General features: G+C 45.3%; 1 protein-coding gene across 1 annotated transcript; it reads right to left on the reverse strand.

The window, feature by feature from the left end:
- Window positions 1-390: 390 nt before the first annotated feature.
- INA (internexin neuronal intermediate filament protein alpha) lies at window positions 391-12,827 on the reverse strand. Its single transcript, XM_037496151.2, has 3 exons — window positions 11,712-12,827; window positions 3,401-3,525; window positions 391-2,374 (listed from the first exon to the last, which is right to left on the reverse strand). The coding sequence occupies exons 1-3, from the start codon at window positions 12,774-12,776 to the stop codon at window positions 2,065-2,067; spliced, it is 1,500 nt and encodes a 499-aa protein (XP_037352048.1). The 5' UTR covers window positions 12,777-12,827; the 3' UTR covers window positions 391-2,064.
- Between the last annotated feature and the right edge of the window lie 596 nt (window positions 12,828-13,423).

Here is a 13,423-nt window from a genome sequence, read left to right on the forward strand (position 1 = left end):
TAGTCAGAGAAGGAATTTCAAAGAAGGAAAGATTATGTTTTTGAAGAACTTTTTAATTACGTGCATTCTGCTAGTTCATTCTCAGAAATACCAAGTGAAGTTAGTTAAATCCTTGTTCAGGCACAGAATGCATTGTCTCTCATTGATTGATTTGGTTTCCCTACCCCTTGCTGGGACCTGTCCACTTAAGTGTGTAATGTGCTTCAGACCAGACTGTCTTACACAAATACCCGCAAGGCTTTGGCAAAGAAAACAACCAAATGTGGATTCACAGAGCAGAGAACACATGATTTCTAAATTATTTGGGGAGTAGTTGTCTCATTGAACCACAATAGTGCTTCTCTCAGTTGAAGTTGCAGAAACCACAGTACACAAGTTATGTTGGTGGGATTCATGTGATTTTTAATTATTTTACTAATGCTTTACAGTAAGTATAGGAGTAAAGACAGAGATGGGTACAGGAAAAGAGAAAAATATCTTTCAAGTTTCTTGAACTATTGAAGCATGTGCTAAGGTAAGAACATTCAGTAACAGCATTATATCCTTATCACCACAGAGCTCTTAATGGAAATTGATGACAGACACATACCAACTCTTCAGCTCTGGTGGAAGTGGCTGCTGGCAGAGAATAAATTCTGTGCAAACCTGGCACACGTGGAAGACTGGGCGATGCAGCTGCTACATGGGGGGCAGATGAAAAAGCTGACTCTCCTGAACCTGCTTCCTAGCATGCGAGCAGGAACACGTGTGCCCCTTCTCTGGTCTGCTTGTCTCTTCCTCTCCCTCAGGGAAGGAGACCCCACCAACAGTGCAGTAATGGGAAAGCTGTTGGGCAAGATTCGTTTAGAAAAGAGAAAGATTTCTTTTTTTATATTTGCTGGTGGTGTTGACTGACCAGAAGTGACTTTTACTTTTGGGCAGTAGCATTATGTGTTTGTGTTTAAAACATCTTATATTTAGCACTCTTAAAAGGCATAGGAGAGTGGCAACAAGGCCTCTTTAGGACCTAGTGGTGGGAAGGAGAATATAGGAATTCTAAGGAGAAGGGCATAAACAGCTAATTTTATATCACCACAATAAACTGACACAGTTAAATGAGACCTTGGTGTTTTCCATTCATATAAATACTCACCTCTTCTAGCTTTTACTACTAAATCTACGGTCAGTTTAATCACAGCTTGGGATAACTATTACTGAGATTCTAAAATTAAGGTAAAAAGCTACATTAATATTTTCTAATTAAGTGAATTTGAATAACATGAAAGCCTAAAATCTAGGGACTCTTCATTATTGGTTGGGGCAACCGTTGAAACTTACCACTGCCAATTTTTTTTAACCTACAGAAATAGAAGGATATGAAATGGGTACGGAGAAGTCATTACACGAATCATAGAAAGGGCCAACATGCTTCTAATTTTATCCATTGAGCAAAGAGAGCTAACGGGGGTGGGGGGAAACTCTTTTGAGAAAAATCTAAATGTGTTTAAAAGTGAAGAATACTACACTCATCTTTTTTTTTTTTTCCTAAATGGAAGAAAAGGATATATGGAATTGAGGGGGCAGGAAGGAAAGTGTCCATTAAACAAATACCTATCGTTGTGGGACAGTTGTATCAGAGTATCCTTGGGTGTGGACCATTGGTTTATCTTTGGCAGTGATCTTATGTTTTAGGTATTGAGAGTGAGATTATACAGCTGGGTAATAGCTGGGTAAAGTGATGAATACAGATTTAATCTCAATTCACAGCAAATGACGATGATCACAGATTTAGCACCTTAAGTTTGTACTTCCTCTGTACCTGAATCAGCCATCGCTGTGAAGCCTGAACCTTAGGTGAGAAAGGTGTATTCTTAGATAACTCCTCTGTGATTGCTCTAGGACTACAGTTTGCTCCAATCTAAGGGGTGTTTTCCTATTAGAGAAAGTATTGAATGCTAAATGTGAGACTGAAGCCTTGAAAATGTTTTACAGCAGTGACAGGTGTTTTGGTTGAGGAATTGGCTGTTTAACAAGTCAAATGCATATTATCCCCTCATAAGCATGAACTCTTTTTAAGCAACAAAATTATATTTTTTGGCTTGTAATGGTGCTTTCTTCTATATTTGTTTTCTCGATTTTCTTAGTAGCTATTACTGTCTCCTCCAATATTTCTTCAAAACTTTCCTCTATCTGGGAGGTTTTCTTAGAGACTGGCTTAGAAGCCTCCTCATCCTCCTTCTCCTTCTTAAGAGACAGCCCAGTGGATGAGATTTTGGAGGTTGTAGAACTGAGAATTCTGGGTGGGAGCAGATAACCTGGGTTGGGAAGTGGATTCAGCCCTGAAATGCTTAATCCACTGGTGCTAAAACGTGTCTCTTCACCTTCCAGTAGTTTCCTGTAAATCCAACAGAAAAAAAAACTTTCAGGAAGTTAACTTGCAACTTTTTTTAAAAAGAACTCTCCAGGCCCTGTGCACTTCAGAACTATTCTGTAAGACTTCATAGTTTCTTCAAGAGATTGACACCAATAAATATTGAATTCTAGACTTGGAGTTTACTCAGCACCTGTGTGTGCACATGTGAGTATGATGCATGGATGTGTGTATATATGTGTGCTGTATTTAAAGTACTATCATAGGGAACCCTATCCTAGTCACAAATATATTAAAAAAGGAAACAACATCCCTTGACCTCATTACATCCATTTTTGTACTTAAGAGTCCATAATGCTCTAGGGAGAAAAATTTTGCTAATTCATACCTCAAGTGCTTAAGTGCAATGGAGGTAAGGAGGTGAGAAGTCCACAAAAGAGGAAAGAACTGCTTAATTCAGCCTGAACTTGAGATTTGTACTTCTTCAATGTATAGGATAAGGGAATGGAACATATCTGGGGTTGAATCTGAGCTCTCCCATTTACTTGCACAGTGACTTTTGAGCAAGTTATGATGTCAAGTTTCCTCAGGTACAAAATGGGAATTATATGGCCTGATGCCTAGATAATTTTTGTGTAAAAGCTAATATAGTGTCTGGCACATAGCAGTCATTCAAAATAGCTGCTGTCATTATCTAAGGGACTTCAACATTGCCTTGAGTAAGAATCCAAAGGGATACCTCACCTATTAATACTTTCTATGTTGTATTAATCCTAATTTTAGAGTCTGGTGGATTTTATTTCCACTTCTGTGTATTCACTTCAGCTCCTTATATCCTCGCAAAGGAAGGTGGAATACTCCAAGACTAGTAAGATAGAGCTGAGTTGTCCAAGTTGAGGGACAGAGGGTAGGTTCACCTGGAAGGGGCCAGTGGTATTTTTCCTCATCCCACATTACTCATCAGAAATTGGAAAGACTAGAACCACTAATCTGGGTAGCACTGCCTCAGGTAACTGGATCTGCTTGGGTGAGCATGCCCTTTGAGAGTACCTGTAAGCTGCTATCTCAATGTCAAGAGCCATTTTGACATTGAGCAGGTCCTGGTATTCCCGGAGGTGGCGAGCCATCTCACTCTTGGTGTTCCTCAGGTCGTTCTCCAGCTGCCCGATGCTATCCTGAAAATCAACACATCCGAAAGATGTGGGCCAAACCAGACAGAAATTCATTGAGATTCACACAGAGGAAGAATTCTCAACTCTGAATACACATTAAGATGCCCAGTCATGCCATGTCCCATTCACCCAGCTCAAATTCTGATTCATCTGTTCTGGGTTGAGGTCCCCGCATCTGCATGTCCCCCTTAAGTTCCCAGGAGGTTGGCTGCATGGTGAGGGTTGGGAGCTCCTGCCACAGGCACATGATTTTCAACTGAACACCAAGGAGATGCTTTCTTATTTATTTACATGCCATTCCTTCCTTGAATCTTGTATTGCTATAGCTCAGTTACTGCATATTCTTTCCAAAACCCAACACCTCTGGTTAAGATCTTAGATTCATAAAATTCCAACTTTCAAAAGCACGGAGAAGGCAGCCAATACATCTTCTCTACCTCTATTCATTTTGATGGTTTCCAGGAAGTCTGCCACTCAATTATTTTACTGAAAGTATTTTACATGATAGATAAGGAGAAAAATGACTCCACAGAATTCTTAAAAATCCAAATGGGGGCCTCCCTGGTGGCACAGGAGGTTGAGCGCAGAGCTGTGAAGCTGTCCGCAGCCTCTGCAGTGCCGGTTTGATCCCTGCCGTCTGCAGAGCAACCCACATAGCAAGGCAGACCTCTCCTGTCTCGCCCGCTGCTCCCCTCAGCAGTGTATTTCATCAGTCTGCCTGTTCTGTTCCCCGCTCTGTCTCTGGTGAATCCTCGTATCCTCCCGCACATCTGGCCTATTCCCCGGTTCTTGTATAAATAAATAAAATCTTAAAAAAAAATCCAAATAATGTTGTTTTTCATTTTCAAAGAGACTAGGTTAATGTAATAGTTTTTCTATTCTTCCACTTACACACCAAATTCTTCCAGGTACACACCCAAGCATGAAAGAAAAATAGCTTTAAATTTGTGATTCTTGAGCACTGATAAAGATTTTTTTAACATAGAAGATCCTATTTCTCACCTGCTTAAAATCCTCCAATGACCATGGAATGAAGTCCAAACTTGTCAGCATGGCCTATATTTTCCCCTTGCTCATTGTATTTTAGTGTTCCTTACACTTAGCAAGTTCATTGCTATCTCAGGCTTATTAGGCTTGCTATTACCTCTGCAATGCTCTACCAGGTCTTTACACGGCTGATTCTGTGTCACAGAAGACAATTAGAATTTTGCTGTTTAGAGACATCTTCCCTGGCATCCAACATAAGTAACCTCTCCACACCAATCTAGCCCATTCTTTTTTTTTTTAAAAAAGGATTTATTTATTGGGCCTTCCTGGTGGCTCAGGGGTTAGGATGCAACCTATGAAGCAATCTGCAGCCACTGCAGCACAAGTTTGATTCCCGGCCAGCCAAGGAGAAACCCACATAGTGGGACATACCTCTCCTTTCTCGCCCGCTGCTCCCCTCGGCAGTGTACTTTGGTCCGTCCATCTGCCTATTCTGTTCCCTGCTCTGTCTCTGGTGAATCCTCTCACCCCCCTCCCCGCATCTCTGGCCTGTACCCTAATTCTTGTATAAAAATAAATAAATTTTTAAAGATTTATTTATTGGTGGTGGGGGTGTCTCCCTGGTGGTGCAAGTTCGATCCCTGGCCAGCCAGGGAGCTACCGACATGGCGCAGCAGACCTCTCCTGACTCGCCTGGTGCTCCCCTCAGCAGTGTATTTCAGTCAATCTGCCTGTTCTGTTCCCCACTCTGTCTCTGGTAAATCCTCTGAGGTGTGGGGAGTGAGGTCTGCTGCACCATGTGGGTCACCTCCCTGGTCAGGGATTGAACTCATGCTGCAATGGCTGCGGATAGATCCACAATTCTGTGTCCAAACACTTTGCACCACCAGGGAGGCTGCAATCTAGCCCATCCTTTTATGTCAAGCCAGAGCACCTGCTAGCCCATGAAGAAGCAGTGTGCTAACTAGGAAAAGTCCAGTGGGAGGACAGATTAGAAAAAAGTATCACTTGAAAGTGGCTACAAGCTCTTAGCTCTTAATATTATCTGAAATTATTTTCATTTATTAGTTTACTAGCTTATTTTCTGCCAGCTTCTTCTCTGGCAGGGTTTTTCATCCTTGGCACTATTGACATTTGGAACAGAATGATTCTTGGACATGGGGGGTTGCTGTGTGACATCTTAGGATGTTTAGCAGTATCTCTGACCTCTGCCCCTCCCACCTACTTGTGACAAAAATGTCTCCAGACATTGCTAAACATCCCCTAGAGGGAAAATTACTTCTGTTAGAGAACTACTGCTTTAGAATGGAATTAAAATGAAAACAGGACTCTGTGTCCAGAAGAAAGGCGTGAAGCCCAGCGCTTTGTACAATACACACTGTAGATGTTTAATGGATAATTATTGGATGAATAATGCTACAACATACGCTCTCTTTTCTTATGACCAAAAGATGTGAACAAAAACCCATATAATTCAGCTGCAAGTTTGTTGACACGAAGAGCAGTGATTAATGAAATGATGCAAATAAACATATGAGAAACCTCAGGAACACTAATAAGTACTGAGAGACCCTTGTAACTGCCTTTGTATGATGATGAAGCGATGATGAAAAGCTGAGCTGATACGTCAGGGGGCGGGAACTTCCAAATCAGGAGATTCTGCAACAAGAATTAAAATTCATACCACCTACCTGTTCTATAAATATTGACAGGAATACTGAGAACAGAGACTCAATTGAATGATGGGTACAGGGCAAGGAATAATAAGCAGTAGGGAAAAATACCTATTACACTGGGCAGTGATGGAAATAGTCCAGTATGTTGAGAAGTCATGAAGGTTTAAAAGAATTTTTACCAAGAAATTTTACTTGATGGTTGCTATAGGAGTTTAAACCAACCAATGAGCAAATTGGTTAATGATACAGTAGGGAAGATACATAATTATTTACTGTGGTGAGGGGGGGGGAAAAGAAGAGGAGGAAGTATTCTCATTATGCAAATGAGCAGAGATGTTAAATGAAAAGAGGAATTTAATAGCATTATGGGGTTGCATTTCTTGCCCTGGCACAAACATACAACATACCTCAGTTTCCTCTATTTTAGTTTCTTCAAAACTTTCATTTTTGCATATGGAAAATCATATTTATTCTTTTCTGAGGTGTCCTGAACCTCACGTTATATGATAATAATAATAAAGATGAGTCCATTGCCTGTTAATTAGATAACAGGCATAGGAACAGCACTTGGCACACAGAACTCCTCAGTGCTAGTGATTTTTATTGTTGCTAATATCATACCATGTGACTTTCTACCTTTTTAATGATATGGACAAGTTATTATGAACTCTCCCAGCAGCCCCTTAGATACCTAAGCAAAGCAATGCACGATAAAACTAATATTGATAGTTGGAGGCAGATCCCATAAAGCATCAGGTTTTTAAAAAGTCATAATTTTGAATAAAAACCTAAAGTAGTTTCTGTCACCCTTAAATAGGACATTAAGCATAGCGCTGCCTTTCTCAGCAAGTAAGAGTTAGGATAATGACCAATTATTTTTCCGTAATGCTGTGATATCTTTTACCTTTTAGGTCAACCTGGTATTTCAGGCTGTTTATTTCTACCCTCATTGGCCCCAAGATCAGTGTTTGAGTTAGTGTATGTAGGGTAAGGAAAAATGTCAGGGTTTTCTGCCCTCCTGCCATCAGGATAGATGATGGATCCTTGCGGTCCTGAATGCATGCCTGATGGCGGGCACCTGGAATAGGGTGTGGGCATAGGCAGATGGGATTCACCTGGGCTAAGACTGGGCTTTTTAAGGGCGGCATCACGGGGACGCCAGTAGAAGCCAAAGAGAAGCCAAGAAGCAGAAGCAGAGAACGTCAGAGAGCCTAGATAGAGTGAAGATTTGCTGGGGGCTGGGAGGCCTGCCAGCCTCCCGGCCCCACAGCACTCCTGCCTGCCATGTACCCACTAAATCCCAATAAAAGACCTGCAAAAAGCCACTGAGGGCTCTGACTCCTCCTTTACCCGGTGTGCTAGATCTGAAAACCTGCTCAGTGGCCATTCCTGCCACTACAGTGTAATTAGTGCTATTTACTGTTTTTATTTTTCATCCTGAAAGTTGAACTGACCTGCTGCTACTCATTTTTGACAATGTCTGACTCCAGGTCTCCTATCCTCCTCAGCAGGCTGGTGATTCAAATAGCAAAGCGCTGTATAATCAAGTAAAGTAAGAATGAATAGGCTGGGGGCATCAGAGGGGCAAATTTCCTAAGACACTATTTAGAGACAGATGTTTTGTATCCTCAGCAGGTTCCTGAGGTCCTTTTTCAAAATTTTGTTCACAGTTGAGTGTTCTGAATAAGAGGTTGTTGGGGAGCTGAGTTCTAAATAGGTGAGATTTTCTTGAACTATCATGTTACACATTTCACACGTTCATTTTAAGGCTCAGAGTGGACAAAATGCATGACTTTGCTCCTTTCAGAAGGAATGGTTTTCACTGCTGACCACTGCTCTCTTCTAGGGCTCCTCTCTTTGTTTGCATTCCCTTCCCCACCCTAGGCAGTGTCTTGCATTGCCCTTCAAAAGCCCTGCTAAAGATGGCCTCCAGCTTGAAATCTGAGCAGAGTGCTGCAGTCTGTCCCCTCCCCCAACCACGCAGCTGCTGCTAGTCTAGCCTGATGGGATGGGAGAAAGGTACTCCCCGCTCCAGCTGGGGTCCTTCCCAGAGTAGCTAAGACTAGTGCTCCACATGTTCCTCTGGGTTTGGAAAAATTTGGGAAAGGACTGGCCACACTAGCATCTGCAGCAAGAACAATAATGACAAACAGTGCTATGAATTCCATCACTTTGGGGGCCCTCAGTCAGGTAAACTGTAGTGAGTGCCATGAAACTGATTGAAGGAGGCCATCCAGAATGACTGCTCTGCAGGAGAAAGTTAGATGGAGAGAGGATTTTTATAGTGGTTTACCCGTTAGGTCACAGTGCATGCTTTACTCTCCCTGCTTTGCTTTAACCCATTTTTTCCCCCTACTATGCTTTAAAATCTTGCATTATATATATCTCTCTGTTAGCAGGTTTACACTGGGAAATGTGATTTTTCTCAGTGCACCCCAAAATCAGTCTAATGAATGATAGGATATAGAACTTTTGTTGGAAACATGTGTTCCTGGGTCCCATCTGTGAACTACTGAATCCAAATCTTTGAGAGTGGGCCTAAGAATCATTTTTTAAGCCCTCAAGTGACCTTGGTGTGTCAATGAGTTTAAAAACCACTACCTTCAATTTATTTCTGTAAACTAGTTAATCATGGAGGCCCAGGTGGCAATAAAACAGTGAGCTAGAGAGAGGCAAAAGTTAAACTAAAAAAAAAAAAAAAAAAAAAAAAGCACATGGAAGAATTTAAAAGACCAAATGTAGATTTTTTTTAAATTCTAATTTCAGAAATGGATCTATCAAGCTATAGATTTATATGTAGCCACTGCCAACCCCAATCCCCAAGAGGCCAGCCCCTTTCGGCTATTTAATTAGGCTATCTTCTAATCTCATGCTGGAGAGAGGAGGGCACTCTTGGCTCAACTCCCTGGAGGACATTAACTAATGACATTCTTGATTGTTCAGCCAAGGTCTTTCAAGAAAAGCTTCAGCTTTCCAAGACTGACTACAGCACAGGTTAGGGTCCCCAGGACCCATTAAGAACCTTAGGCACCTCTGGCAGCACTGGGACTCTAATGTGGGGAAGCACTTATGCAGGAACCATAACTGTCCTGTGTCAGACATGTAAAAGCCTTTAGCTAAGGAGGATGGCGGCATATGGTTTCTGAAGACAACAGGCCAGCTCTTCAAATTCCTCCTGTTGCCTGATTCGTACTCGCTCATACACCATTGTGCATGTACTTACTATGTCACCTTGAATCATTCTTTACCCTTTCAAAACTGTAATAAGCTTTCTCTCTTTAGATAGGTTGTCAGCTCTCTGGGGTAGGGAAGCATGACCTTAATGGGGTCTTAGATGGTGGCAAGCTTGCAAAGGAAAATGGACCTGTCACTAATCTCTTTAGCAGAAGAAAGAGAACAGACTCCCATTAATGCAGTGAAAGGAGGGAAGGGGGGAGGGGTGATAGGGCAAGGAAACAATGGTGGAATATCAGTGTGGAGGAGGCTTTTCATTTTGTCAGCCCTGCCAAGATTGTTAGAAAAGGCAGAGGACACCCCCATGACTTCAGGATCTGCAGTTACAGCTGATTCCCTCATTAGCCTTGGGTTCCCAGGAGCAGAAAATAGCGCTCTGTGATCTGATATTTTCCACTCCACCAGCAGGCCCATTGAGGCTCTGAAGGCTAAAGCTGATGGTGGGGTGGGGGGAGGGGGCAGCACTGCAGAGCCACAGATGCCGCAGTTTCTGGTTTTTTGTTTGTTTGTTTCTTGCAGATTATGTTTGGATGACCCTTCTATTGTCCAACACTTAAAGCATTTTAAAGCAAACAAAACAAAGCAGACAATATTGCCACTACCTTTTAGAAGGTAGGGCCAAACAGAGGACATGCCAAAGCTCAGTTTAGGTGGCATCTGTAGGTAAATTATCTTTTTTTGTAAAAATACTGGGCAAACCCTTCAGAAGACCACCTACATCAGTCTTTGAGGCTTCTAGAAGAGGACATGAAGTCTCAGTTGACTATTTGGGCCCTCCAGGGGCTAGGTCACATAATGAAAAGTTTGAGTTACAGATTTTGAGGCAGAATAGAAGTATTATTTGAATAGTAATGTAATTTCAAACCAATCAAAACAAAAGAAAAGCAAGTTTTCTTCCATTAACAAAGTGAATATAACGAATAGCAAATAACCTGCATACCAATAATAATTCTAACTCTGGGCTAAAATAGTACTTTTGAGCTTTCACTACTTTTTGGGTTGTATTTAGTTTAATGTATACTTCAGTCTTGGTTAGAGTGAATTATTACAAGTTTCTGAATTACTAGCATTCTAGCCAATGGAGATTTCATTATACATCGAATCTGAACAACACAATACAGATTTCTGCACTTTTTTCCTACCTCTGTGCACTTTGTGATCATACACCCAGAAACATCCTACATAACAAAACTGAAGAAGCAGTGCCCTTTGTTTGAAGAGACAAGAAAGAAAAAGCCCATCAATACCTTCATAGGAGCTTAGAAGCAGGCAAAGATGGAAAAAAATAAGTGACCTATCTCAAAGATTTATTTGTGTTTTATTACATAGACTTAGGATGGGAAAATGTTAAGAAATATGAGCATTTTTCAAGTGGGATCTCACTGCTGCTGAGCAGAATCAACGGTTTCTGTTAAGCGCTAAGCCATCCATGAAAGTGAAAATTAATGCTGTCCACATAGTGACCTTTTATTGCAGGTAGCCAAGACTGATGTGTTGGTGTTTACAGAAGAAAAAAAAGCAGTTAATTGCCTGGAGAGTCGTAACTGGGACAGCGACTGTAGAGACAGCATTTCGCACATCTCGAAATCAGCACCGAGGACAGCGCTCTGACCGTTCTTGTTTAGCCAGTGGGTAGCGCTTTCTTTAGGAAGAAATGCCATCAGTATGTCAGCAAGGAAACGTACGTATATGTAAGTGTGAGTGTGTGTGTGTGTGTATGCGCGCGCACGCGTACACATGTCAGTTCTTTGACTTTCAATCTCTACTCCTTTAAGGGCAACGTCAGTAAAATGTCGAAGGACCTTTCCCAGTTCAATGCAACATTCTTCCTCACACCCTACAGCAGATTACACGCCATGCAGATTAATCCCAGGACGCAGAAAAAGCCTTTCAAAGTCAACCAAACAAGCCAGGCAGCCTAGACAGCACTGTCAGCCACGGAGGGGATGTAACCCAACTCCATTGGGCTCGCTTCTACTTGGGTGGGGAATAGTTCTTCAGGTCACCAGGTCTTTATGACCACTTGCTGACAAGAACGCATGCATTAGATTTGAGACTCCGAAGAACAAAAGCTTAAGGGTTTCTTTGTCTCAGACAAGGATGTAAGATAGGAGCTAAAAAAAAAAGGGGGGGTCGGGTCCCTAAAATCAGCGGTGGAGACTCCAGAGCCTCTCTTTGCCACCACTTCCAGTCGGGGCTGCTCATTCCCACTACTTTATTTCTCCCCTTCCGCCCCAATTGTGCGGGAGAGCACCCGTATGTACCCTCCCCATGCAACACTGCAACCTTTACCTGGTAGCTAGCCACCTCCGCGCTGTGCCGCTCCTCCAGCTCCAGGATCTGCCTCTCCAAGGACTCATTGGCCCCACGCAGCCCTTCAATCTCGATGGTGCGTGCCTGCAGCTGGCGCCGGTACTCGTGAATCTCCTCGCGGCTGGCTCGAATAGCCTCCGTGCTGCGAGCTGCCTGCTCATTCAGGTTGGCAAACTTGGACTTGTACCACTCCTCGGCTGACTGCAGGTTCTTGGCAGCCAGGGACTCATACTGGGCACGGATCTCCCTCAGCGCGGAACTCAGGTCTGGTTTAGCCACAGCCACGTCCACTTCGACCGCGGCCTGGGAAGAAGCCTGCAGCGTAGCCAGCAGCTCGGCCACCTCCTCGTCGTGCACCTGGCGCACAAATGCCAGCTCGTCCAGCAGCGACTCCACTTTCTTCTCCAGATCCAGGCGCGCCAGCGTGGCTCCGTCCACGTCGCGCTGCTGCGCCTTTAGGGCGCGCTCAGCACCTTCACGCCCGCGACTCTCCTCCTCGCAGCGCGCCCTCAGCCGCTGCACCTCTTCCGCCAGCCCATCGCGTTCCAGCAGGGCCTGCGCGCGCGCCGAGCTCGCCTCCTCCAGCTGCGCGCGCAGGTCGCGAAGCTCGCGCTGGAAAAGCTCCCCGACGCGCGAGGGCTCGGCGTGGCGCTGGCGCAGCGCGGCCAGCTCGGCCTCGAGCGCGCGGTTCTGCGTCTCCAGCTGATGCACCTTCTCGATGAACACGGCGAAGCGGTCGTTCAGGCCCTGCAGCTGCTCCTTCTCGTTGGTGCGGATGATCTTGTACTCGTTGGTGCGCGCGGCCGCCTGGCTCAGGTCCAGCCCGTCGGACGCCGGCGAGCGGCGGTAGGCCAAGCCCAGGCCGAGCGACGAAGCCGAGGAGCAGGCGGCCGAGGAGGCCACATTGCAGCGGGACAGCGACTGCGAGCGGAAGGTGCCCGCGCCGCCAGCCCCGGAGAGGCGCGAGGACAGGCGAGAGCCGTCTCCGAACACCTTGCGGTAGGAGGAGGCTGCGCACAGGTAGTGCTCCGAGCCGAAGCTCATGGTGCCGGGAGCAGGGCGGGCGCGCGGCTACCGAGGACAGCGCCGAGGAGAGGTGCTCCGGGAGGGGCGCGGCGAGGCGGTGAGCACCGGGTTTTAAGGCGCGGGGCTGGGGCGGCGCATTGGGGGCGGAGCTCCTGCTCGCGGTCTGGCGGGGAGAGGGAAGGGGGCCATCCCGGAGGGGGGCGGGGAAGCGCAGTGGCTGCCGCAGCTGCGCGCGACAGACCCAGGGCGCGCGGACCGAGCCTTCTGTGCGGGAGCCTCCCCGTGTCCGCAGCCCCCGCCCCAAGAATCGTTTGGTTTGGAAGTGGTTGGAACAGGGGGGAACGTAAAGGACTGAGGTTTCCCACCCGGGAAACACACAACCCTGTAATGTCCCTTGATCCTGTCCTCGCTCCCTTTAGCCCTTCGGGAAGGTTAGAGTTTTCTGGGAGGTGTCCTGTGCGCCCTCACCCACCGCGGAACTCCCGCGGGGGAGGCCCTGGTTTTACCGGTTAGGTTGGGGCCCGCAGGGTGAGGCTTTGTCCGCATTCTCAGCCCACTTGGGGTTCCCTGGGGGAAAGTGGGTCTACGTCAGATAGCATCTCTTCTTCAGCTGTTCTTCTGCAGCTCCCGGAGCGCCCTGAGCGGGAGGCCCTGGGAAAGCCTGC

The sequence above is a fragment of the Talpa occidentalis genome, unplaced genomic scaffold (genome assembly GCF_014898055.3).
Source record: "Talpa occidentalis isolate TD23 unplaced genomic scaffold, MPIMG_talOcc4v2.1 talOcc4.8, whole genome shotgun sequence".
NCBI lineage: Eukaryota > Metazoa > Chordata > Mammalia > Eulipotyphla > Talpidae > Talpa > Talpa occidentalis.

Coding starts and splice junctions, on each gene's coding strand:
- INA (XM_037496151.2), bottom strand. CDS start 12,776: ATGAGCTTCGGCTCGGAGCACTACCTGTGCGCAGCCTCCTCCTACCGC. Junction 3,526..11,711: donor CGGAGGTGGCTAGCTACCAG/GTAAAGGTTGCA, acceptor GTTGATTTTCAG/GATAGCATCGGGCAGCTGGA. Junction 2,375..3,400: donor ATTGAGATAGCAGCTTACAG/GTACTCTCAAAG, acceptor TTGGATTTACAG/GAAACTACTGGAAGGTGAAG.